This window comes from Convolutriloba macropyga, chromosome 1 (genome assembly GCF_964194025.1).
Source record: "Convolutriloba macropyga chromosome 1, txConMacr16.3, whole genome shotgun sequence".
Taxonomy (NCBI): domain Eukaryota; kingdom Metazoa; phylum Xenacoelomorpha; order Acoela; family Convolutidae; genus Convolutriloba; species Convolutriloba macropyga.
Genome location: NC_134468.1, coordinates 82,638,061 through 82,665,043, shown reverse-complemented (window position 1 = coordinate 82,665,043; position 26,983 = coordinate 82,638,061). Strand labels below are relative to the sequence as shown.

The following is a 26,983-nucleotide window of genomic DNA, read 5'->3' as shown; positions in this document are numbered from 1 at the left end:
ATAAACTCGAGTCTTAGTCGTACAAGCCCTGTCTAGCGAGAGCAGACATTCTGGCTTGTAGACTTTGCAAAACACATCTCTTTTTATGTTAAGTTTCTTTAGTTTTGTAGTTTAATTGATTTATACTCTTAAAAATTGTTTAGAGTAAATAAAATATCGAACAAACTGCCAGTTTTGAACCATGGACCCTTGGCGAGCAAGTAAGTTTTAATTAAACACGCAGCCAATTCGATATTTGCACTAAGATGTCTAAACTTGTTGTCGTTGGTGCGTCAAATATTGAAAAAGATTATGAGTTGTGCTGGTGTCAAAATGTGGACCATAAATGTATAAAGGACATTCATTTGCCTGAGTGGGTGGAAGATGTCAAATTTGTGAGCGTGCCTGGTGCTCGTGTAAATCATGAAACAAAAAGCCTCCAGTAATTTTTTCTTTGTTTTAATATGCAAAATGTTTAATTTTTGCCATGTCTGTTTTTGTTTTGTATTTGTTTAGTAATCTTGTAACGGAGGCAATTACGCACGCACCAAAAGCTGTTTTAATATATTGTGATATTGTTGGAAATTCGCTGGAGTACCATAACGGTCATGAAGCGCTGGATGGAAAAAGTTGCGCAAAGGTAATAGAGGCGCTAGCGAAAAATTATACTGACATCAAATTCGTGGTGATGCACGCGCAGTGGAGAAAAAGTCTCAAGTTGGCTCAAAATGAAGAAATTGGTTACTTTAATAACATTATCCATAGAACAAGTTGTATTATTGACGTTAAAATTCGAACCAGCGCTAAATTCACACGAATTGTTGACGAGGAGATGGGGCGGAAAGAGTCAAACCTGAATGTTCACCACAGCCGTCAAACAGTGTGCTTCAATGTTGGTATTCTTATTAGGAAGGCAAAGTGAGGTTAGTAATATTTTAATTTGTTTTTTCTAAAATGAGGTGTTTCTAAAATTAGAACAATTTCATTGTCGGGTAGGCTCCGAAAACCGAGGAAGAATGCATGTGCTGATTGGGTGCCGAGTATCACCCTATCGGCATATGTATTCTTCTCAGGCAGCATCCTTGTTAATATTCCGTTTAAACAGATCTTTAAAATTTACAAGGTCTTATTTTGGAAATTGGCCGTGATCACCTTACAGATTGGTAGTGACTGATATATGAAAAAAGGGATCTTCTCCATTTGCGCCCCAAGTACGTTTTGCACCACCCAGTTACAGATCAGATGATATTCCAAAGTAAATCATTTTGTAGAAATATAGCACAATTGGAACCAAACAATAAAATGAGATGAGAAATAAAAGTCAAATGCATTAAATAATCAGGTTTTTCAATGCCATAATCAGGATTTTATGCAATAATCAAATGCACAATGATCAAATTTTTCAATAATCAGCTTTGTTTGTCTTTCATTTTGTTGTAGCTGATTTGAGTGCCAGAAATTTGAATCTTCTTGATCAAAAATGATGATGACACCTATTTGTAATTTGTCTGATTTTCTCTTCTGTTATTGATAAGATCATAAAAGAAGGTTAAACTAATCGTTGGAAAAAAGGTTTCGTAACAGAATGTGTTTAGCAGATCCACTGTAGTGGTTTTCCTTCTCAATGATCACTTTGTCGCTTTCAATTTTAACATTATAGAAAATTGATTCGCCGAAATTTTACTCATCATCTGATCTTAATGAAGTGTGTAAATGTTGTATGGAGTGAAAAATTCGTAAATACTCTCACAGCTGTAACATTTCTTGGATATGCTTTTTCTGGCTTATTAGACTTAGCAGCTGCCTACTTTAAAATTGGTGGAAATTGGAAAGTGATGTGAGAAAAACTTAGTCCCACGGTTGTGATTCAGAGCTTGAAAATTATTTTGTGTCTATTTTACTCGTAAGAAAATAAAAATTAAATTCCAATCAGAAATAATTTTTAGTTTCTTCTTTGAAAATAGATTTTTCTTCAATTGACGTTTAAACCTACTTAAAACTTGGTTTTCTAACATTGTATTTCTGTTCAATTTTTTTTTAAGTTTTAAATGAAGCCATGGGACTAATTAAACTCAAACTCAATAATACAAAAACCATTTGAATGCGGAGTTTATTTGAGAACAAAATTTTTCTTCAATTGGCGTTATAATTTACATCAGAGAAAATGTGATTTTATAATATTACCTTTCTGTTTCAATTTTTTGAAATCTTAGATTGGGTTGCGATAGTCTTGAAACTTATAGTAGCTCGAAACATTGAATAAGAAAACCATAAGAATTCAAAAATTTAACCTCTTTAAAAAATTGTCTTTATTTTTTCTAACGAAGGATGCGTCGATCCACAATGAGTTGTGAACGCTATCGTGTTATAGGAGGAAAACTAGGTTAAAATAAACATCTGATTAGTTACATCGAAGCTTTAGATTCTAATTTTTTGGTATGTATCTTGACAAATGAGGGGTTGGAAACTATTATATGAGAACGCACATTAATGATCCCTTGATGACCTTGCTCTTATTGACCTTGTTCTTGTTGTCGAACCTTCAAGTGGAAAACCGGGTTGCTAATCTTCCCTCTTGTCCGGTTTTTATCCGGGCTCTACTTTTTAGTATAAGTGCGAAAAAGGAGTTAAACTTTCTTATATTAAGTCATACTAAAACATTTACTTCTATAATAATTTACATTGTTTTTGTATATTATCATAGCATGTTTCAACTTTGACAAAGCGAAGCAAAACTTGCCTGGTGTAAAAGTTGAACTTAACTTTTGTCATAAATGCTTTAGTTAAAAACTTATTTTTATTGATTTATTACTTTTTTCTCATCTTATACAGGTTTATACTATACCACATAACGAAGAGTCTTTAACTTCTAAAAAATCAACAAATTCTTGTCAAAAAGCAAAACAATGATCATAGCCAACTTGAGCTTTATTTAAAAGTAACAAACTTTTGGATTTTAACTTACACAAGCTGGTTAGTTTTTAGTTAATTGTTATGCTATTAAAAAACACAATTTAGTCTCGGTCAATTAGTCAAAACCTGCGGTGTCTTTCTTTCTCTTCTCTTACACATGATTGCATAAAAAGTAATTAAAAAACTTAGATTTGACCTGTATTGTATGCATTCATACACTAATTAATAAACTCACAATTTATAACCAGGTTATAACTTCGTGTTTATAAGTTTACTTATGGTCCATATATCTCTTTTCGAACACTCATATACTCTATTTTTGACAGTAATAAGGTATGGTAAAAATAGAAAGATAGTAAGACTCAAACTTAAACTAAGAATTAAACTAAAAATCATTACGTGAGCTATCCGCCTACTTAATTAAGGTGAGTTTAATATACTATTTGTTATAATGAACTACTTGACCGAAACTTAATATATTAAACATATTTGAAGCTTCTAACAATAATATTTATTTTGCCCAAAATTGTCGCAAAATTTGTTCTGATTCTGACCCTAAATTAATGACTGGAATTGGAGGCCACTCACGTGATTTTTGTGCAGTCATTTTCGATTCAGCAAAATTATCATGCAGAAAATTTTAGTGTATATAATTAAGACAATTTTTGAATTTATTCTTGAACAACATGAAAGATTCGAAAAACATATTTTTCATTTCTCTATCGTAATTCAGTTCTTATACACCTCAACAAAAATCACTTTTTGAATGCCATTTCATATCTTCTTCAATGGTCTTCAATTTTAAGCACTTTCTGTAAGAAAATTCTTGCAGGAATCATAGACTAGAAACTCTAGCAATTTTTTTTTGTTCGAAAACCCAACAGAAAGACCAATTATTTGTGTTATGAATATCTGGTTTTTCGATAGAAAAAGCGCCGAAAACAAAAAAGTTAAAACAACAACGGAACCATAACTAATGTTGCAGCTTAACGCAATGTAGTTTTAGTCAACAATCCCGATGAGTCTAGAGGAGTTTTAACTCTAATTTGTCTGGCCATTGTGGATAACAAAAACGGCGATGAGGATCACAGGGCGACGGGGGCTTTGAGTGGAAACCACATTTAGTTCCATGGGATAGAAAATCCCGGCGTGTCTGGGTAGTTGCGGTCTTGTGAGTTTCCTCCATTTGGTGGTCGATTTGGTTCCAGTGGTGAAGTCCAGTTTGGCTGGGTTTTTTCGCGGTTGTCGAGCGTCTTAAATGTGACTTGAATGTTTTCCACGACAATTTTGTTCGGCGTGTAATCAAACATTATTTTTTTATTTTTCTTGATGTTTAATAGCGGTAATGTTTCTCGGTTGAGTTTGTAGCGCTCTTTCTCTTTACTCTGTATTATTTGTTCCTAAACTTTGCTGATTTGATGTTTCAGTTTTGAATTACTCTTCAATTGTTACCATGTCTCCCAGTAGTTATATGGTACGTAGTGAAATTTAGTGTTGGTGTAGTGTGTTGTCAATTGATGGTCGTGGTTTTTATGTTCTTTAGAGTTCTAATACGTATTCTTCAGCGTTGAATTCAGATATTGTGAATTTTGATTCACCTTTTTGTTCTTGAGTGTTACGGTCTCGGTTTTTTTCTAATTTTTGTCCCGACGCCCACTTTAGAGGAGGAGGGAGGAACTATACACTCAAATGGGTTTTTGTTCAGACAATTTTGGCCGATCGATATTCATCGATGAGAGTTGTGAGTTTTATCATTAAAAGTCATGTGCATCCTAGAATATGGAATTAGAAAGATTTTTTTGAACTTCGTTTTTCACAGAGAGTCATGGACGTTTAAATTTTTGTGAATATTTGACAGTTTTTATGCTCATGTTCAGTAATTTTTGCTAAAATTTGGCACACTTTTGTTAATATTATTAAAAATATGTTAAAATTTTCAACGGTAGAATGTCATTGTTACCGTTAGAGACAGAAGAGTATTGCTTTGCTGAAATGTTTGATTTCAGTTTTCTTGGCTAAAAATTTCTTGGCTAAAAAACTTTTCTCATCAAAAGTTGGACAAAATATGCTTTTTTGTCCACTTTGTTTTTGCCGAAAACGTAGACCGATAAACGGATGACACAATCTCCTTAGACTGCAAAAGAGAGCTACTTGGAATTCGGTGCCCTAAAAAAGTCTTAGGGATAAGTTTTTACAAAATGAGGGATAGGTTTGATTTTATCATGGATTCATACAATCAGAAATTTTTTCATTTTTATTTTACTGCTGCCTTTTTTTAAATATTTTGCTTTTGATTTATTTAATGTTAATTACTGACAATATTTTTTTATTCACGGCTTCATAAATGACAGCTCCCAATTACTTGAAAATGAGGCCGAATGTAGATATAGTTCTGTTTTCAGAGAATCTAAGGGCTTTTATGGCTTCGAAAAATAGTTTTAGCAAACTTTGAATGAATTCTTGTGTTTTGCATTCAATTGTTAGTTTTTGCACTCTGATTGCTAATTCTAACCATTCAAAAGTCCAAATGCCTGTTTCAAAAAATTTAAGTGAACCTGCACTATGCATTCGGTTGTTACCTAATGTACCTTATGTAATTGAAGGTATTTGTTTCAAGGAAAATTCAGTGACTCTTGGATCTTGTCTTTTTTTATTATTTCTGTCAACTTTTACCTTATTCTCAGTAAAAACAGTTCAAACTTTCCTTCTTATAGTATACAATATAATTTTGTGTTGGATTTTTTGAAAAGAACCGTTGCTTGGTTTTGGTGCTGCAAGTTTTTATACAAGATTTTGTGATTTTTGTATATAATTGCCCAATTTTGCTGTTCGTTTTGTTTCTTTGGTAAATTGTCACATTACATAACAAATTAATTGAGAAAAGATTTACAAAAATTTTAACTCAACATATTCATTGTTTTCTTAACATATGGTTTTATGGGCTGTGGCACCGTTCTCTTGCAGAATTTGGTAGATTTTTTTTTATTTTTGCCATATATTTTCAGTGGATTTTTGTTATGTCAAATATTGGGTAATTAATGGTCTCAATGTCCAACTGTTGATGCATAATTTAATTTAATAATTTATATCGATATATAGCTAATGGTTTAATTAAAATTTTTCAAAAAAAATTGTAAGAGTATTCTTGAACTTATCCCTTTTTGTTCTGGTTTGCGTTTATTTTCGTATTGTACTATATTTTATCATTTCCGTAACTTAGCCTCATTATTGAGAGATCTCTTTGACGTTTTGTTGAAGCAAACAATGATTTTTCATTTGGTTAAACTTTTTGTTCAGACAATTTTGGCCGATCGATATTCATCGTTGAGAGTTGTGAGTTGTATCATTAAAAATCATGTTCATCCTAGAATATGGAATTAGAAAGATTTTTTTGAACTTCGTTTTTCACAGAGAGTCATGGACGTTTAAATTTTGTGAATATTTGACAGTTTTTATGCTCATGTTCAGTAATTTTTGCTAAAATTTGGCACACTTTTGTTAATATTATTAAAAATATGTTAAAATTTTCAACGGTAGAATGTCATTGTAACCGTTAGAGACAGAAGAGTATTGTTTTGCTGAAAAGTTTGATTTCAGTTTTCTTAGCTAAAAATTTCTTGGCTAAAAAACTTTTCTCATCAAAAGTTGGACAAAATATGCTTTTTTTGTTCCACTTTGTTTTTGCCGAAAACGTAGACCGATAAACGGTTGACACAATCTCTTTAGACTGCAAAAGAGAGCTACTTGGATTTCGGCGCCCTAAAAAGTCTTGGGGATAAGTTTTTACAAAATGAGGGATAGGTTTGATTTTATCATGGATTCTTACAATCAAAAATTTTTTCATTTTTATTTTACTGCTGCCTTTTTTAAATATTTTGCTTTTGTTTTTTTTATTGTTAATTGCTGACAATATTTTTTTATTCACGGCTCCATAAATGACAGCTCCCAAATACTTGAAAGGGAGGCCGAATGTAGATATAGTTTGTTTTCAGAGAATCTAAGGGTTTTTATGGCTTCGAAAAATAGTTTTAAAAAAACTTTGAATGAATTCTTGTGTTTTGCATTCAATTGTTATTTTTTTGCACTCTGATTGCTAATTCTAACCATTTAAAAATCCAAATGCCCCTTTCAAAAAATTTAAGTGAACCTGCACTATGCATTCGGTTGTTACCTAATGTACCTTATGTCATTGAAGGTATTTGTTTCAAAGAAAGTTCAGTGACTCTTGGATCTTGTCCTTTTTTTATTATTTCTGTCAACTTTTACCTTATTCTCAGTAAAAACAATTCAAACTTGCCTTCTTATAGTATACAATATAATTTTGAGGTGGATTTTTTTTAAAAGAACCGTTGCTTGGTTTTGGTGCTGCAAGTTTTTATACAAGATTTTGTGATTTTTGTATATAATTGCCCAATTTTGCTGTTGGTTTTGTTTCTCTGGTAAATTGTCACATTACATATTAAATTAATTGTAAAAAGCATTACAAAAATTTTAACTCAACATATTCATTGTTTTCTTAACATATGGTTTTATGGGCTGTGGCACCGTTCTCTTGCAGAATTTGGTAGATTTTTTTTTATTTTTGCCATATATTTTCAGTTGATTTTTGTTATGTCAAATATTGGGTAATTAATGGTCTCAATGTCCAACTGTTGATGCATAATTTAATTTAATAATTTATATCGATATATAGCTAATGGTTTAATTAAAATTTTTCAAAAAAAATTGTAAGAGTATTCTTGAACTTATCCCTTTTTGTTCTGGTTTGCGTTTATTTTCGTATTGTACTATATTTTATCATTTCCGTAACTTAGCCTCATTATTGAGAGATCTCTTTGACGTTTTGTTGAAGCAAACAATGATTTTTCTGTTGGTTAAACTTTTTGACTGATGTCTTCAGGGATTAGACAATTTGTTTCAAAAGAATTTTGTGAAATTTGTTTACTATTCAATTATGTGGTTTTTTGCTGTCATTTCAAAATGTTCAATTCTCAATAAGACTTTACTATGTTCAAAGGAGACGAAAGTGAAGATTTAATTTTCTCACGGTTGAAATTTTATAATTTTAACTGCTTCAACACTGTGGTTTCGTAAAGTTGTTTGTGAAGTTTTTTATTTCAGCTTGTATTTAATGTTTTTTCATAGTCTTATGAGTTTGTCTCACTTATAACAGGCGCAATTATTCTTCAAAGAAATTGCAAGACATACTGTCTACGCTTATGTTGGCTATGAATATTGAAAGAATTTGTTTTTTGAAAATAAAAAGAAATCGGATTTCTGAGATTTGCCAATCTTATATCTGATAATTTGTAGATTAGCATCTCTATAGACAAGTGACATCCCTTATCTAATTACTACAGTTTGCTCTTCATAACGATTTTATTGTCCTCAAATGGTCTTTAATTTTGTAAAAGTTTTCGTGATTTTCGCATAACATTGTTGGTTTTTTTCTCTTTTCACAGTATCACAATAATGGGTGGTCCTCTAGTCATTCGATTAAAGAAACGCAATCAAAATTTTCAATGTTTTCAGTAAGCAGCTTAAAAATTTTGATTGGCTTGGACAATTTTTTTATTCAAATTTTTTTTTTGCCTGTGTTTGTCATTCTTTTGGTAGATCTTTGGCATATCCTGGATCGCTCAATGTCCCTCTATAAAGGTATAAAAGAATCTGTCAGTGATTTCATTTGGTGCATAGTATTTCGAATCAGTTCGACATTTATTCTTTTCAAAAAGGCTAAGTTTTTTTTGAACTTTGCCCCCTTTTGCTCATTTCTTGCGGAGTTGTTATCAAGTCGCCTTGAGGAAAAGTTCCATATTTTTCTCTAATAAAGCAGAGGTTAATCTTCTTTAGTATAAGTTTTATATGATGCCATTTTGATTTGGTTATGTATGGTTTTCAAAAAATGGACAACGAGTTTTGGTCGTAATTAATATTTGTAATTATTTGATTTTTATTTCCGTCTTTTCTGGTAGTCATATTATGGTAGACACAGGTCTCATCGGTCCTCTAAGGTAGATTGTTTTTTTTTCATTTAGTACTCTGAACGATATGTTGATATGTTAATTTACTTATCTCTTCCTCATTTGGTAGACAATTAAGTGAAAAATGTAGATGATCGGGGTCGGAACTTTATGTGCAAACGCACATTACCGAGCCTCCTTGTGTTTTCTTACATGTCAGATGCTATATTTTTTTCGTGTTCTAATTGTTCACTTCTGAGATAAATTTCAATGACTTATTTGTGGGTCAAATTAAAACTGTGTTTAATAACTTAAAGCAGTGTTTAACCTTATCTGTTCGGCTACTACCAACAACCAGAAAATTGTTTTTTTTTGTCTGAGTGTCCTACTCAGCTTGGTACTCAAATCATTGAAACTTTGACTGTAATTTCTCAAAAATATTTTGTTCTATTTTGCCCAATTCACACTTTGATCTTTTTTATATCTTTCTAATAATTTCCGTAGTGGTTTGTGACATTTAGTTTGGGATGAACTTTTCCAGATATTTTTCTGACCTCAGAAAGGATCTCACAGCATCGAGTTTCTCAGACGTTGCAAGTCCGAGAATCACGTCCTTTTTTATGCCTTTTTGCCAACAATCTATCCGAGCCAGTTAAAAATAGACAGGAACAATTTTGTTTTCTCGGTTGCGGATAAGTAGCCCAATTTTTAAAATTTAGTCGTTATGTTTGCTACGTCGGTGAAATGTTGAATTCGAGTGTCTCTGTTGACAACGAGTCTATCATTTTACCAGCTGTTGTTTCAACACTTAGCGTTTGGTCTATTTTTTCTATGATTATAACCCGGCATGTCTGCCAGTCTGTAGAGACCTTTGATTTATCTAGAGTGTGCGTCGTTTTCCCCAAGCATAGTGAAATCACAGTGTTTTTAGGACTGTAATTACCTTTTTTGGATGCGATTCCATTTTTCTGAAAAAGCAATTTATGTCTCTAGAGGATAACTATACTATCGCGATAGTTCATTGTTTTCTGAGATTTTGGACAATATTTGAGCTATTATGTCCTCTTCGTTTGGAAGTTTAGCTTCCTTTGGCTTAGTTCACCTCTAAGTCTCTTTTGTGAACTGCAATTGTCACAGAACTGTCACTTTTGTGGGTTATAACCTCGAATATTACAATTTGGTCCTCACCCAAAGCTTTTTGCGGGCTATTTTTCCTCCACTGAGATGTCTGTTTTTGCCTTCAATCATGCAATGCTCAGTTCTGCTCCAAAACTTGCTCAGTTATCGTTGATGCTTACGTTTGCGATGTTTTTGAAATTTTCGGTAGAAAAAAAGAAGCTGTCCAAGTATTTCATTTTTAGTTACTTGGTTCAATTTCAGTCACGCTGATGGATGAAAATGTTTTGGATGAAAATGCCAATTTAAAAATTTAGGACAAAATTGCAGAGCAAATAAAAGATAGCAGCAAAAACATCAATTATTGCAGAAAAATCGCAGTACTTAAAATACCTTTAAAAAATTTTTATCAGTTGTCAGTTCTTTTATTGTATTAGAAGATCAATCTGGTCATTAATAGTTATTTCAAACAACCAATTTAACTGACAAACCTGTTTGAGATTGGAAGATTAGAAAAACGACTGTTTTTGTTTTTTTTTGTTTTCTACTGTGAAAAGAGATTTGTAACGGCTGCTCTCGCATCAAATACAGGGAAACCTTACACCGCCTAGTTCGATTCAGCGGTTTCAAATCTGTCCGTTTATTACGTTTTTGCAGTTAACCTTTGTGAACTGTATTATTCGCTATGCTGTAGATTACCGTTGCATTAGTTGTTGCTCAATTAGTCTCAATAACTAAGCTTTCAGCTTCGCTGTTCCACGAACTTGTATAATTTACCACTCAAGAGATGTGCTTCAAAACGCACTGTATATCAGTTTAATATGACCAAAAGATGCAAAATTGAACTGATTTTTAGTAGTTTTTCAAGCTTTTTTTATGCTGCTGGTCAAGTGGATTTATATGTCAAAATTGCATCTCTGATTGGTTGGAGATAAGGATGTCAACAAAATGTGAACAGTTCTCCACAACGTGTTTTTTTCGGTGTAAATTTATTGTCATGGGATGTTAGTTAACCATGTAAAAGTTTTGTCGAATAATCTGTATTATTAACAGGTTGATTCGTAAATCAATCGCATAGAATCTTGTGCAATAATGTTAAGCCGTAATATTGTTTTGCTTGGCGTTGAGATAGTTCGATCTTGAGTTTCACTTCGTGTATGACGGTTGTGTACTAATAATAGTTACTAAATACAAATGTTAGTGAAAGTGAACAAATCAGTATGGCTTCAATAGATTGTAGTCTTAAATTTCGCTAGTTAGGCTATTCTAACTTCACTGCTTAAAATGACCTTGAAGCACAATTGATTTTGGTTGTTGAGTTAGTAAGCTCAGCCACCACAAGCTTTTTTCTATATTTTTGTTATAAGAGTCCTACTTTGGGGAACTATGTGGCCCCAATGTATGAATCTGCCTGTTTTCAAAAAATTTAAAATTGTAAAATATTTTCAGAGAAGTCGACAGATTCAGAGTTGAAGAATTCTAGAAAAATAACTTTTTTGTTCCACAGTTCGCTTGTTTTTTAATTAACTCAAGCCATGATAGAATCTTAGTGAAAATAAGGCGAGCATATTAAAAGGTTTTGAAAAGAAGAAAAACAATGAACTTGAAGAAACTGGCTTGTTTTAATCGAAAAATTTTTGTCTTATCTTATCCTAGCTGTTTTATTTCTGTATCGCTGCGTCTTTGACTTTTTTTCCTTTCAGATTGACAGGCTGTACAAACCACCTAAAAGCTAGTTTAGCTACTTAATTGCAGTTCTGAAAAAAAACAAGAACGCGTGCAACAACTTTGCGTCTACGTTTTAAAAATTGTTTTCACTGAACTTCAAATTTAAGCATCGGCTATTCGGTTAAATATTTGTTAACTCAGCTAAAGATTGCGACTGATTGAGGAATCTCCGGATTTCACCAGAATCAAAAGTGATAAGTGTGAAAGTCATTGTTGAATTATTTTTCGTGCCTCTTTGAAATATGTTTTTTAATTTTTTGGTTATAACAAGGTCAATTGCTTTCATTTTGAACGATTTAGAGATCAAATGTTACTATTAGGCTCCTAACTCTCTTCTTAGATCAGACTTGTTTACTGAAGGAGATGCAGAAAAACTTCATTTTTTCCCTAAACAAATACCTATGATATTATCTCTGTTCCATAGTTTTTATTTGGGAATCTGTTCCACACTCTTTTTTCGGGAATCTAATTTTTGTTGAAGTTTAAACTTTTGTTTAGCTTCTCCCAACTTCCTTAGAATTTAGGAAAAAATCGATTTCGATGGTGATTAAGCAGTGGAAGATAATTTGTCGTTAAAAATTTTTTCTTTCAATGGGATAAATTTTTAAAATCCTCCAACTGCCCCCCTATTCCAGAGTTTTCATAAAAATTTCGAAGTTTTCTTTTTTCTTGCATGGATTTTTAAAATAACACAAATTGCAATTATTTTCTAGGGACTACATAACGTTATGATTTTTTTTCGCTACTATGCATACATAAAAAATTACAATTTGACTGTAGAAATTTAAAGGTAGCCTGCTATAAAATTTTCTCCATTTTTTAAAAAAAACGTTGGATCAATAACCACATATATCGGAAATAATAGTCTAGTTTGTTTCAAAAAGAGTTTATTCTTGCCTAATTTGATAGCTTCTTTATCTGATAAGTAATTGAATACTTTCAAGGAAAGTTAACTCTTAATTTTTCTAGTAAATTGTTGAAAAGGCAATAATTCATAAAAATGCGTTATATTTCAATTTAAAAACAACCGACTAAAAAAGACATTTGCGAAGTTTGAAAATGGTATTTATTCGCTGGCTCAAAAATGACCCCACCTTCACTAGCCTCGCCCTTCCAAAGAAAATAAGAAAATATTAATTTCTCTTCACAAGCAGCGGCACTGCAGAAATCTTTTAAAGCGCAATTTTTCTTTTAATGAATTATAGATATGCTTAATAACCAAAGCAAACAAATTAAATTGTGCAGCTAGTAAAATTGGGGAAATTCATTATAACTGAAGCTATCTTCCCCCTTTTTAGTGCAGCACAAATAATTGTGAAATAATTTTTTGTCCTATCAAATGAGAATTCACGGTAGCGAATGAAAAGTGAAGCTGATAAAGACACAAAAACCGTCATCGAATGAAACAAAAACAGTTAGCATTTCAACTTAATTGTTTCTGTCTTTCTTTTCTCAAACAGTTCACGGAATAATTGCCGATTTTCCACAAATAATTTCTTCTTCAAATAATTGAGAAAATTATTTTTCAATTAAAATTCAAGTTTATTTCCTTTGTTGCAATATTTTCGAGGTTTTGAAAAAATTTAGCCGACTTCTCATCTTCTGGTTAGCAGTTCAAAGTAAGTCAAACTTTGCGTAAAATATTATAATTTATTGTAACTCATAACTTTTCTTACCTAGTTATGATGAATTTAATAATAAAAAAAAAAGAAAACATTGAATTCCAAAATGTTACCAAAATGTTCGAGGGTTGTCTCGTCTTTCATTTCTGCAAAAATAAACATTAAACGGCAAGATATAAATTTTGGAGTAAAAATTCGGAAAATTTGAATTTGGGCAGGCCCGTTAAAACTTCGCGCCTTTTGTTTTTATCCTTTGTTGTGAATAGCTAATTTCTGAATGGAAAATTGCTATTATAACGGCTTGATTCCAATCAAATTATGAAAACTGTCGCATTTTATTTATTCACTCCGTCTCCACGCCCAAAATATGAACAAAAATGTCATTGTTCAAATGTCGCCAGTTGAGCTTGGCATCCCGAATTTAAGCAAAATTGGGGCAAATTAAGGAATTAATTAGTAACCGCTCCCTTTTTTCTATTATTTCCCATTCTTTCCATTCAAACTTGGGAAAAGTCTGTATGGCTGCGATCACCTTTGCAAAAAACGAATTTTCAATCATTCATAAAACTACCGAATTTCAGTTTGGTTGCTGAAAAACAAATATTTGTGAAAAAAAAGTTAAACGTTTAAAATACTTTTAAAGAACTTAGTGGTTCTCGGAGGTAATTTTTTCTGCTCTTTTGAAGGTAAGCTACCCTTTTTATCAATCTACCTAACCCATAAAAAGGGTTTTAATTTTGAGCCAAAATCCTATTTCCTGTTTTGGGCAAAAGTTTTACGCTTCTCGATTAGAAGATGTAAATTTTCTAGAAATGCCATTCCCACTTTTTTATTATTCTTGCTTACTTTTCCCATTCTTCCTCTCTTTCTGGACTTAAGATACAAGAAACGGTATGCATTTATAAATTGAAATTTGCCAGCAGTTTTTCTAGGTGGACTAAATTTTTATCGTTGTCGCATTTGGTTGTTTGTTTGTTTGTTTGTTTTGTTTTGTTTATCTGTATCGTTATTAGAAGCGCAGGTGTTTGTGTGAAAAATGCGGAAATGAAAAATTAGAGTTGATTTCTTTTCATATGATCAAAGTTCAACTTTTAAAGCTTCCTGTAGATTATGTAATTTCACTATTTCTGATTTTCAATACACTAGATCAATGTTCTTTTTCTAGTCCAATTCGGAAGTAGTGAACAAATGTGATTTTAAGAGTTCAAGATACCATAAAACATTCTTGGTTGAAATTTATGGTCATTTGGCCATTTTGTAAATTTTTTGGTTGATTTTCTCAGCATAGAAAATTTAAGATGTTCGAGTAAATTATTAATTTTACATCCTATCCTAAAAATCGGAATTAGCCAAGCCCGTTTTGTGATATCAATATTTGTATTTTGTCGGTACATAGACGACATAATGAAATAGCTTGCATGACTTTTCCAGATTTTTTTTTTTGGGGGGGGGGGGGATTGGTTTAAATTTTTGCGTCACACATTTTTGAAACAAATCTTTTTTTTTCGCTTTCGATTGCAATTATCATATTAAAGAGATAAACAACCAAACTAGTGAGACAAACAATTGCCTAAATTGTCTATTTTCTATTCTTAAATCATATAGTTCGATTTTGAATACGTAATACGTTTCACTTCCCAAAAAGAGCAATCTTTAACAATGTGCAAATTATTATCTGTTTAGGATTTAGTCAGGTTAATTTATTCGGTTTCAGGGATTTTAATTGCTTTTGTTTATAACTCTTTTCATTCCTTAAGTAGCTTTCTTTTCCATTCAAACAAAGGGGGGAGGGGGGGGGGGGGGGGTTAAACCGTGGAAGGCACCTCAGAAAGCCTGGGAATGAACCAAAACAAGTGACCGAAAAGTAGGGAAAGGGTAGTGTGTAGAAGTTCGGGTAGTAAATAGGGTAAATGACTGGGGGGCATACTTTCGCTTTATGCCTCACTTAACCTAAAAATTCCCAGCCTAAAACATGTACTTTTTGAGAAATAATTATCAATATGTTCCACTGTTTTTGAAATACATTTTTCATATTTTTTTACTGTTGTTTACATTTTTGCAAACAACTTGGCTTGTTTTTCTTATTTTGTCGTCTTTGTTGGCTAGTTTTATACAATTTTTCAAAAAAATCACGTTTTTTTCTCATGATTTTTTGTTTTTTTCCAAATAATTTCAGACAAATTGTGGCCTATTTTTTGTATATAATTAAAAAATTTTATTGAAAAAAATGGTGCGACAATTTATTCACACCTAAGTTGGTGAACAACTAGGTGTGAAATCTTTAACTAGGTTCACTTTTCACACCTTGAATATTACAACCTTTTTACGATACTAACGGCAAGTTTGTCACAACAGTGTACTTTGAATAATTCTACTTTGAGTAAATCAGTAGTGGGTTACTGTTTTGAGTTGGGTGGCGCCCAATTTTGGCTATAAAGTAAGCGGACATTTATATTGTTATTACTTTTCCACAAATATCATTTCTTTGTAGTGGGGAGCAGTTCATTCATAGTTGCCCCTCTCACTCTTTCCCAGCGGGGCTAACTTGTATCGATTAGAAGTGCAAATATAGGGAAATAGGGAATATATAGGATAGGTTAAGTCCTGATATTCCACGCGGGGGGATATGACAAAGTTAGCCAAGTGTAAACAATCTCTCCCAAACATTATGTACCGGGCTCTTTTCCCCTCTTTTCCCTATCCTAAGATTGTAACACCAAGTCTAAATAACCCAAGGAATGGGCTCTTAACCAGGGCAAAGCCGAATGGTAATTTGGCCGAATTTTTTAATAATGTGAATGAATTTTTGGAACCGCGGAGAATGGCGTTTAGAAATTAATTCTGAAAAAATTATCGAAAACGTTTTTTTGTAATTATTTTTTGCACTGAACAGTTAGTCTGAAAAAAAAATAGAACAGAATAATTAGTTTGGTAGGAATGAGAGATAAAAAAATAGTCTTATGTTGGAAAACAAGTGAAATTTTTATTTTATAATATTTCCAAGTTGGGATTTCAAATGTCGGCCCGTTGAAATATCGGTACACATTCCTTGAATCAGAAAACTGGGAAAAGTAAAGCAGTGACGCGAGGAAGGGGGTGGCGGGGGTGGGGGGGGGGGGGGGGGGTGAGTTAACCTATTACCTCTATATTGCAAAATTACACTTTGAAGTTATGAATTGAAGCACAACGCAACTTTTAGTTAGCACAACAGTGTTATGAATTATTAGGATAGTATGAATTGTTAGCGGACCAAACCCTACTAAAGCGGCTAACAAAACAGCAGTGACCGACTTAAGTATATTTATATATACCCCCACCAAACTGTAACCGCTTTCCTGGGAAATTCAGGGCGAATAACTCTGTATAAGCTAGGGTTTTGACTTAAAGCGCCCAAAAATATGTAAAGCTGCCAGTTTCAAAATGCGGTCACTTCACCCGGCGACAGAGTATAAATGGTCGGCTGTAAGATTGTCAATTTTGGAAAGTTTATTTACTGTAATCTCCTTCTGCTTTACCCACCCACAAAACCCTCTGAAAAGAATCAAAGTTACAGCCGGCGGTACCCAAAGAGCATTGAGCAAATGACAAATGTCAGATAAATGCCCTAAACTTTAACCCCCCCCCCCCTCTCGACCCTCACAGGAACAGAGCCCCAAAGTGGTGAAATTTCAGCATTCGACGAGTTTTCAAAAACTTTGAATCTGTGTCTGAATTTAAAGGATTTTGAAGGCACTTTTTTTAATTGTGATCGTTTTAAAAAGGGTTTATGTTTTTTTTTAGTTTGGGTAAAATAATTCACTCAAAAACTGGTTATTTGCTTAACTCCAGTATTTAGATACAAAAATTATTTTTAAGTCATTTTTTTTAGTTTTTACATTTCATCACAGTATTAGAGGTAAGTTCCTGGAACATTCTAAACTGTATTTTTCTAGAAAGAGAAAAGTTTAAAAATTTATTAAACTGGTGGGACAATATTGATAATGTGGTTAGGGAGTAATATTAGGTTACAGCAATAATAGTGGCAACCAACCGGGGCGTGACTATGACCGCTTTTGCACGCATCATTGCACTTTCCATCATCTGCAGCCCCTTCCGGACTTGTTCTCTCACTAGATCCCCAATATTTCCAACCACTTCACAAGCTGTAACGGTATCCACTGTCCGTTTGATCAGCTTGCGCAACTTTGGCAAACTTTGCTTTTCTAACCACCCCCCCCCCCAAAAAAAAAAAAGTTATGAATTAGCAGAATAAATCGGCTATTTGGAAATGTTACAGATCATCCATGGAAAGTTAATGAAAAAAAGTACTGAAAACCGCTGAAAAGCGCTGAAATCGCAAAAAAGTGCGGAAACTGGTCGAAAATGAGATGCTGTCATTTTATATTGGTGCGAATTCGAAGTCTTTAGTGTTTAAAGCGTGCAATCAGTGCAAGTTCAATTACTCGTTTTTGTCAAGAACTAACAAGTTCAAAATGTAAATGAAAACTATTTAGTACTTTTTAACAAACATGCGTAAGTTTAGAATTTTACAAGTCAAATTATGAGGTATTTTTTTGTCATCAATTTATTGATCATGACTTAATTGTGGTCACGAATATGAAGTACGTTCCGTGTGAACGTGACCCTTATTTGAACTTCATAATCATCGCAATTTTTTAGTTTTTTTAAAAAATAATTTGGCTTAAATGTTCTTAATTTTCAAGTCAGATTACAAATTATCTTTTTACCTTTAATTAACGAAACATCTTTTAGTCATACATTAGAAAAACTGTAATTTGTTCACTGAACTTCACTACAATTTGCTCAATTAAGTTTAAGCACAAACTTCAACTACAAACACGCTATTAAAACACTAGTACACTTGTTACAATTCAAACGAAACTGCTCCAGTAAAAGCTACAGGCCAAATACACTCCGGATCAGTTGGGAGCCAGGGAGCGACCCCATTGGTCCATTTTAAAATCACACCGAGCAAAGCCAGAGCTTGTAGAATATATTATGAGTGAAAGTGAAGTGTGCTAGTGTGTGTAAGCCTATGAATGCGTAATAGTGTATGCAATATTGTAGTAAAAGTTGTGAGATTACGTAACATTACTACGCATTTCGAACGTTGAACTTTACTCTGCTTGCTTGTAGTGTAATTCTTTGTTTCTCTTTTAATACAAAGGCCAGAAACCAGAAAAGAACACTAATAATAAAAAATATTATTCCAACTTCCAATCCAAAATCTACACCAGATATTAAACAAAACACTAAACTGTCTTCATATTACAATTTAGAACATTTTAAAGCCTTACTGCTCAATACAAATAACCCCCTTCTTTCAATAATAACTGTTTTTACATTTCAATTTCGATATTTTGCTGGATAAATTGGCTACATTCTTGTAAAGGTTATTCAACGCCATAACCTAAATACTGCCTTCAAATATCAATTTCAACTAATTTAGCTCATAATATGCTCTAGAGCCATGCGCTTGTCTTGTGCGGATAACTTTTTCCTAAATATCGGCCAAAATTAACTTGTTTATAAATATTTCACAGCAAAATATTCTGACCGCGTGTGAAATTTTGCAAAGTGAAACCGAAAAAGTTAAAATGTCAATTGAGTTTTGCTACAATTACAGCAAATACCATCAATTTAATGGTAAGTGTAGTCAAGCAATCAATGGTTACTAACTGACATTTGACGGAACGAAATTTGTAAATTTAATACTTAGTTAATCACTAACTTAGGTTAGTAATAGGTTAGAAAGGGCATGCACTTTTACCAAGATTTGTTAATTAATCTGTTGAGCGGGATTATTATTTAGTTCTTGTTGATTAAACTTCTCTCAAATAATATTATTCCATGCCACAAATCTGTGAAATTGTTTGTCTTCAAGCCATGACTTTTTGGCAATGACCTGAAAATTTACAATTACATTTCTGGCTGCTTAATTTGGAAACTATTAGAAATTCTGAAATTGAAGTTGTTCTTTCAATATTAAGAAAAACTTTGGCGAAATTAAGAAAGTAGGTGAAACTTTTGACAATATTATTTTAACGATATTGATTTGTGATTTTAGCCGTGTAAATCTATGCTCATATACAATGAAACTGTATAACATTGTCCTTAAAATTAATCCCGAATTCTCCTAAAATTCCAAATCTACACCGAAGATTTTTATCCAGCTTTCGAACATTCGAAACTCTTTCATAAACTTCAGAATTTCGAGGGATTTCTGTAAATTTTCTCACAACAGTAACAAACCACTAATAACCCCAAAATCTAATGTTAATACCTTAATTTCGACCTAAATTGAGTTTAAAATTTTGTAGCTAAATTTCACGGGTGCGTTCGAAACACTCATAATAGTTACCACAAATCTTTTATGACAATTTTAACTGCCCAATTTAATGTGCTTAAAATTGAAGTGAACTTTAAAGTTCAAGAGCTTTTAGAAACCTTTTTGACTCAAATAGGCTCCAAAAAGTTGTTCAAATAGCGCCCATTTCCCCCATTTTCCTTCCTTCTCGGGTTTCAATCACGACTCCAGCATGATCGAATTACCCCCTAATCAGAGTTTTCACACCTTGATTATAATTTTTATTATTTATTCAAGAGCAGAATCTCTCTTCACACCGCGTTGCTGATTTAGCGGAAAACTCGGTGACCGAAAAGGTATCCATATACAGTTTTTGCAATTCTCTCGAAAATTTATCTTTTTTCTTCGGTTTTTGCCAATTTTTTTCCAACTCAAATTTGCTCATTTTAATGATGATCTTACTTCAAGGTGTTAAATAAACTGTATGTTTCTGAAAAACTATGCCAAGTTGTTTAATCAAATAAATGTCACCAAATTCTGTTGATTTAAACCGCTGTCCAGCCTATTCGAAACGCTGCAGATTTTTTATCCGATAGTTTTAAATTGTTAATTGGTATGTACTTCAATTGTTTAATATGTTTGTCTTGAGAAAGAGAAATTTAGATTTTTTTGTCCGTTCTATTAACTTAGATCATCCAAAATAAAAAATGTCCGCTGCTTGATCTGATCTTTGTGGGTCTAGGAAAAAAAACCCACGGAAAAAAAACCCTCATAATTTTAGGACTTAAACCCTCACGGAAAAAACCCCATTTTGATTTTGAATTTTGGTCGTGACTTGTGCGGTTGTGATAGTTTCATATCAAGTCCCACATGTCGCTAAGGCATGGCCAAAGCTCGCGAGTCCTGGCCAAACGCGTAAAATGCGCAGCTCGTTAAAAGTCAAGTGGGGTTTTATTTCCGTGACGGTTTATTTCCTATCTAAAATTAGGGGGGGGGGGGGGGGGGGAGGTGGTTTCCGCGAGTTTTTTTCCGAAACCGGATCTTTGCATTAAACGGTGAGTTGTAGAAATGGGTTTGTCCAAAAACAAAAATAAAATACGCCCAATATTTTGGCAACTTTTCTAAAAGCATGCTATTTGCTAAAATATATAGTCATGCAATTATTTTCAGAAAAAATATTCTGCGATAATGTAATTTGAACCTGCCATTTCATCCAACAACCAGTAACAGGTTTGGCTAAGACAGCTGTCCGTTGATTTGTCTAATCTATCCAACAGCAAAAAATTTCAATAAATTGATTATTTGCTGCTCTGAAAAAAAATCCAACTATGACATAATCGTAACATAACTTACCCAGTAGATTTCAAATGGTTATATTGCAAGATTTTAAAAGGAAACCATTCATCTCATCTTAATATCATGCTACCTATCTCAACAATTTGAGAATAATTAGCATCTCTGGCAAAGAGCATTTTTCATCACATTTTTAAAGAAAAATAACTGCAAGCACTTAGAAACAATACAGCCGCAATTTCGTACTTTGTTAGTATTGTTCAACGAAACAGTAACTTTTTCGCTAAGCTCTCTGAATTGAAATAGTTTTTTTTCGCTCAAAAGCTCTAAAACAATGTCGCGGGAACTTTTTGCGAGAAATGAAGGATGATTAGTCAATAAAACCAATGGCAGCAGAGCTCAATTGGATCGGTTTTGTAAGAATCTTGAAAGATAACGACCATCTTACAAGATCTTGAAAGATGACTATCCGGTCATGCTTGGGGATGCAGCTTATTTATCATGATCTCGTCGTTTCCTTCAGCTTACTATGAATATAGGTTACTCAGTTTTTTTAACGCAATCGCTCAAACAATTTATTAGCTATTTATTTTACATTCATTATTAACTGTTTTCTAATTAGGAAGTTGTTATTTCTTTGGCCAGGTTTATGTGTAACCTTTTTAAAAAGTTTTATTCCATATTAAAAAAGATTGAAAGATATTAGAGGACTAGTCACATCGAAAACGAGATTTTTTTGAAAAAACAAATTTTTGTTCTTTGTATACTAGTTAAACTGTTACAATCAGTTGAGTTATGATTATTTTAATTTAATGAGCTATAATAAATATTCACGTACAACTCCTTAAAAAAAATTCAAATGTGCTAATAATTATTCAAGACGGATCAAGATTTTTCAGAAAGCCATTTTTTAAGTCTTTTTAAGTCGTTCGAAATAGCAGAAAATGAGAAGATTATATGCGATGCTATGGTGACAGATGCTCCTATTCACTCATAACATGTTGTAGGTTGATCTCAATATGATCGGCCTTTTACTTCAAGTTTGAGTGAAAAGTTTTTAGGAAGAAAACCAGCATGTTACTAAAATGAAGTTTTTAGTTTCATTTGTCTTATCTTTATTACGACTCACTCACTATTTTTAGATCTGAGGTCTTTCGTTTTAAAAAATTCGAAATTTGGTTAAGTTGCACAGATTGGTTTTTCGCTGTCGGCCTGCTGCTTAATCGATTTGTTCATTTAGTTCACAAATAAGAAAACCTGAGAAGCTAGCTTACAATGCATAAAATTCAGTAAGTTTTTTAATGACTCACGTCAAAGCGTCCATCCATTCATGTGTGTATATGAAAAAAGAAGCATTTTTTTAAAAAAATTATAGCTGAAAATTGGTATTTAAAATTATTTACACATAGGTTTACTATGGTATACTAGTTCTAATTGATAGCCATAATCTTCAAGATGATATTTTAAATCACTCTAGATCACAGATAAGTTAAAATAAAGATAAAAATTTATCCTCATGTTTTTGCCTAATTCTTTATGTGATAAAAACGGTGCAATTTTTACGTTATATTTTTTGCATATATGAGAATTCAATCTACAGCGCCGCGATGAAGGCCGATAAATCGAATGTTTGACCACTGAAATTTTATAAAATATTAGACTGGTTTATAAATTCTGTGAAACCCTCTGACATTAGAAGCAGCAGTATCTAGGTGTCGAAACTGAACCTTGACTTTGAACACGTACTTCAATCGAAAGCAAAAGTGAACACGAAACGCGAGTGAGTGATTTATCTCTACTGCTGAGAAGAAAGAAAGAAAGAAATATAGAATGAATGAAATATTGGGCAACTTCGAATCTCAAACTTGATAGGGAACTCGAAAATCAAAGCTGTCGTCGATTGAAACAAGTAATCCACCTCCCCCCTTGTTTGTTAATCAGGGTCAGGTCATAGGGTTAAATAGTAACTTATCTCAATCTGCGTGTTGCTATTACTCGCACAAGCGAAAGTTAACCGGTTTTAGGGTGTTCAAATTTGATTAGATATGTTTAGTTAACAAAGTTAATAAGTCTTTCTCGAGTCTCATTTAACTTAAACTTAAGCCTTAGGATTATGAAGTAAATTTACACAATAAATGTTTGGTTTTTGAGCAAATGAAAAGCGAATTTTCATTCAGTTTTGGTTAAAATCTGCTGTCGATAAATTATGTGCAAACTTATTTTTGTTTTGTTTCCTGATTTGGTTTTGTTTATTGGTCAACAATTAATAGGTTTTCTTAACCTAAACTCATCCGTTATAAACAACTTGGTAAGAATTTCAATCATTTATAGCATTTTCTAGAACTTTTTTAAAAACATACTTAACTTCTTTTCGAGTGGTCGGGTTATAAACGAGGCTGGAGGCAATGTGAAATCATTAACAATGAGTGTCGAAAATCAGTTATCTAATCTGTTTAACTTAACGTGATTTTAATGTCCTATTTTAATTATTGTTTTTGATCTATTATTTGATAGTTGCGTTATTGTATAGTTGAATTATTTTTTTTTTCTCGTATTGTTTCATTAGCGGACACAAAAAACACATACGCCTATAAATGAACAACATTTTTATATGTAATCCTAGCCTACGCCTCGAACGCGTATTTATTGAAAAAAAGTTGTTTCACTGACTAGAAGTCTGCTGTAAATTATAAACCTGTGGTGGTTAGAATGCTTGTAATCATATATTATCAAAAACTAGAGAGCTGATTAATTTATTGTCTCAGGTTTTTTTACCTATTAATTACAAGACGCATTCTTTTGATTTAAAATTGTTTGTTCTATGGTAAAAAAAATACATTGAAAACTAAGCCATAACTGGTGTACTTTTTGTTCAGAATATCATCAGAAGGGGAATTTAGACACAAGTGAATCCAGCAATTATGTTGGACACGCAAAATCTTCCACACAAACAACAACAGCAAGATCTAAACAACATGAGTCAGACTCTAAATAATAACAAGGAGGACCCGGCTGTGAACAAATTGATGGACGAGCGGCAACTGGTTGAAAATTTTTCCCAAAATGAGGGGAATAAATCGATGCCAGATTTGTTGACGTCAGAGGAGCCCAAACTGAGCTCTAAGCTGGAGTCGAAAGGGTTCGTGGCCTCAACCGACAATGAGAAACAGGATGGTGCGAAAATCAACGAGATGATGGACGTTGAGGAACCCAAAGGATGCGGGGATCTGAGAGTCGATGGCAATGTTGCGGGAAAAGCTGCCGATGAGGATGATGAGGAACAAGTAGACGTTGAAATCATGGCACTGGAAAGTTCAACTGACGATAATAATGACATCACAAAACCAGCCGAAGAGTCAAAAGATGACAATGGAAAAGATGCACGTGATAAAATTGGTAAGTTCAGTTTTGGCTCTATTGAAAATCAGGATCTATCTTGTTTTGTGGTCGTAACTACACCCTCCCCCCGCTATATCGTTTTCTGTTCAACTGCAAAGTATTTCCTATATAGCTCTTGTGATATGTAAAATAGTTTTTATGCATAGGAGTATAAACATTGTATACCTTATAAGGTGGGGAAAGGGCAGAATAGATCCCAAAATCTTTCTAATTTCGTAATTTATGTAATTATTTGAAATTTATGACTTTAAGGAGCATCTAACGTCCTCTAAGGTCGAAACTGACAGAAACGGTCACCGATCATAGGGACGAATTGAAGAGGTGGGGGTGGGGGGGGGGGGGGGTTGTAAATTAATCAATTAATCAGCTGCGTGTTTTTTCATTTAATAATATTTTTCGGTTAATAATTATACAATTTAAATTGTATTTTTAAAACTTTTTAACACTTTAAAAAATAATTGAAAATTTTAAACTAGGAAGCCCCTAACTTCTATTTAGTTAATTATAACCAATATTTTTGGTGACACCAATATTGTTTGAGTCCTGTCGAATTACGCTGTGAAAGATAAAGAATCAAAATTTGGTTTCATAACCTAGATAGTTAAGATATTGTGCATGGAAAAATTCCTTAAAATGTTATAACCAAAGCTTGTAATTATTTTAAGTAACCTAGATTTCTGATAATTATTTCATTTTAAGTTTAACTATGTATTATCAATCATTTTACACGGCAGATGAAAAAACAGGTTTGCCTTTTTATAAAAGTGAACATTCAAATTTTAGATTTGTTTCGAGTATTTTATTTTTTTAAAGGAGTTAAAATTTGAATTAAGAGCCTAGTTACTTGTGCAACTTAGATAACTTCTTGATCAGTATTAAAAATTTTCAATCTTATTGTGTCAGAATGTTTTCTCATTTTTACTTGCCGATATCATTTTTGTAGCTGCATTTTTTTCTAATTTTCAGTAACCAAGTAACAAAATTCTTATAGCTTGACCCCTCAAAATTTGGATTTGAACAACAGCTCGAAGTTCACCTAACCAGCTAATTAAAAAAGTTTAAAAGTAAATAGCTGTAACGAATAATCAAATTACAGAGACAGAGAAATATTTAACAGTAAATAATACTACCTAAGGTGTAACAACAATTATTTTCAACAAATCCGTTAGATCTTTTGTTCACGCCGCCAGAGTCATCCTCATTTGAAAAATATCCTTTCATAAAAAGTCGAACTATGACAAAAACAAATAGCACAAATTTCTCTCTCTCTCTCTCTCTCTCTCTCTCTCTCTCTCTCTCTCTCTCTCTCTCTCTCTCTCTAAACAAAGTTTGCGCCTTAGGGAACTATAAACTAAGACGAGAAGTCCTCAGTTAATCAATTCTGCAAAATAGTGTGGCTATTATATCGACATTTGTACGTTTTTTCAAGCTATAATTGCCTAGCAGCTGATAAGTTATTTCCGATTTCTATTCACTAATTTTTGTTTCAAAGTTCATTTTTTTCTCTGTCAAGTTTGAAGTCAAAATTTTGTATCTTTGATGCACGTTTATTTCGAAAGTGCTATTTTGTATGATGCAATAGGGTATTTCTTTTTTTTCGATAGAGACAATGGAACTTTTTGTCTATGAAAGTGCGAAATTTGTTACTGATTAATCAAGACAAACAATTAGCATTTAAAATGCAGTTTTTTTTTCAAAGCGACAGTTTTTGGTGCATTTTTAGCGTTGGTTTACGCATTGTGTCTGGTCTTAATCTGGTTGCGGAGGCGTGATATCTTTTACATGTTTCTGTAATTTTTCTCTGTACCTTTTGCGTGTGTAGTCGATGAGAGGTCAGACAAAAGTAACTCGACAGCTCTTAAACGTCTGAGTCTATAACTGTAATATACAATACTTTCTGTCTCAGGTTGATTGATGAAAGAAGATAGTTTTTTGGTCTGGTAATTATTGGATATTTTAATTACTTCATTTATAACTAAACTGTGCTTGTGTGCGGTTTTGTAAAGACTAGTTAGTCTTTCTTTGTGTTAACTTGCACCAGTTGCAGAAAAATTTTGTTCAAACCAAGCCGAACAATGATTATACCGAAAATTATAGACAACATAAATCTAAAAAAATCAAATATTTTCGAATCTATTGAGAATTTTTAAAATTTAAAAAATCAGATAAAACTCTTTAGAATCGAGCACTATTAAGACAGTATTGGAACATAGTCTTAAATGACGTTTTGTGAGTTTGTGAAATTTTTAAAATAAAGGTCAACGAAACTGTCAAAGACAAAAATTCCGCTTTAAAATTCCGCAAACGATTTTGGGTATTAAACTTTTCACGGGTCAAAGTGGTGATGTTAATTTTTTTTTTGTATTTAACATCAACAAAATGGACCAAAATTTCGGCTAGTTTTTTTCATCGTTCTCGTAGCTTTGTAAAATTTATAGAGGGGTATCTTGAGTCAGCCAGTTAGATATAGTTAGTTAGTTAGTTAGTTAGTGTATAACTTCTACAAACGGTAAAATGAACGGTAATATTTAATATTTATAAACATACACGTCTTGTTTTACCGTTTCTGCACCAGAAATAAGTTGGTTCATTGAGATAGTTATAAATTCATAACAAGAGAAAGTTATGATAAGTTGAGAAACTTAGTTTTTAGCATACCAACA

At 32.5% G+C, this 26,983-nt stretch overlaps 2 protein-coding genes across 11 annotated transcripts in view; one reads left to right on the top strand and one right to left on the bottom strand.

Moving 5' to 3' along the window:
* Window positions 1-26,983, bottom strand: part of LOC142343316 (syntaxin-1A-like) — a 383,172-nt gene that overhangs the window by 210,018 nt on the left and 146,171 nt on the right. The window lies entirely within an intron of this gene.
* LOC142343268 (uncharacterized) overlaps window positions 1-26,983 on the top strand; it is an 84,988-nt gene that overhangs the window by 38,150 nt on the left and 19,855 nt on the right. For 3 of the 10 annotated variants that reach the window (XM_075395119.1, XM_075395136.1, XM_075395064.1), the window contains exon 2: window positions 23,798-24,317. In XM_075395119.1, coding sequence (XP_075251234.1) covers window positions 23,843-24,317 — 475 coding nt within the window. In that variant the 5' untranslated portion in view covers window positions 23,798-23,842. Of the gene's footprint in view, window positions 1-3,176; window positions 3,318-13,170; window positions 13,319-13,924; window positions 14,008-18,364; window positions 18,992-19,069; window positions 19,336-19,405; window positions 19,985-23,797; window positions 24,318-26,983 lie in introns of those variants that run through there. The other 7 variants (XM_075395092.1, XM_075395081.1, XM_075395128.1 and 4 more) reach the window with 7 other exon arrangements.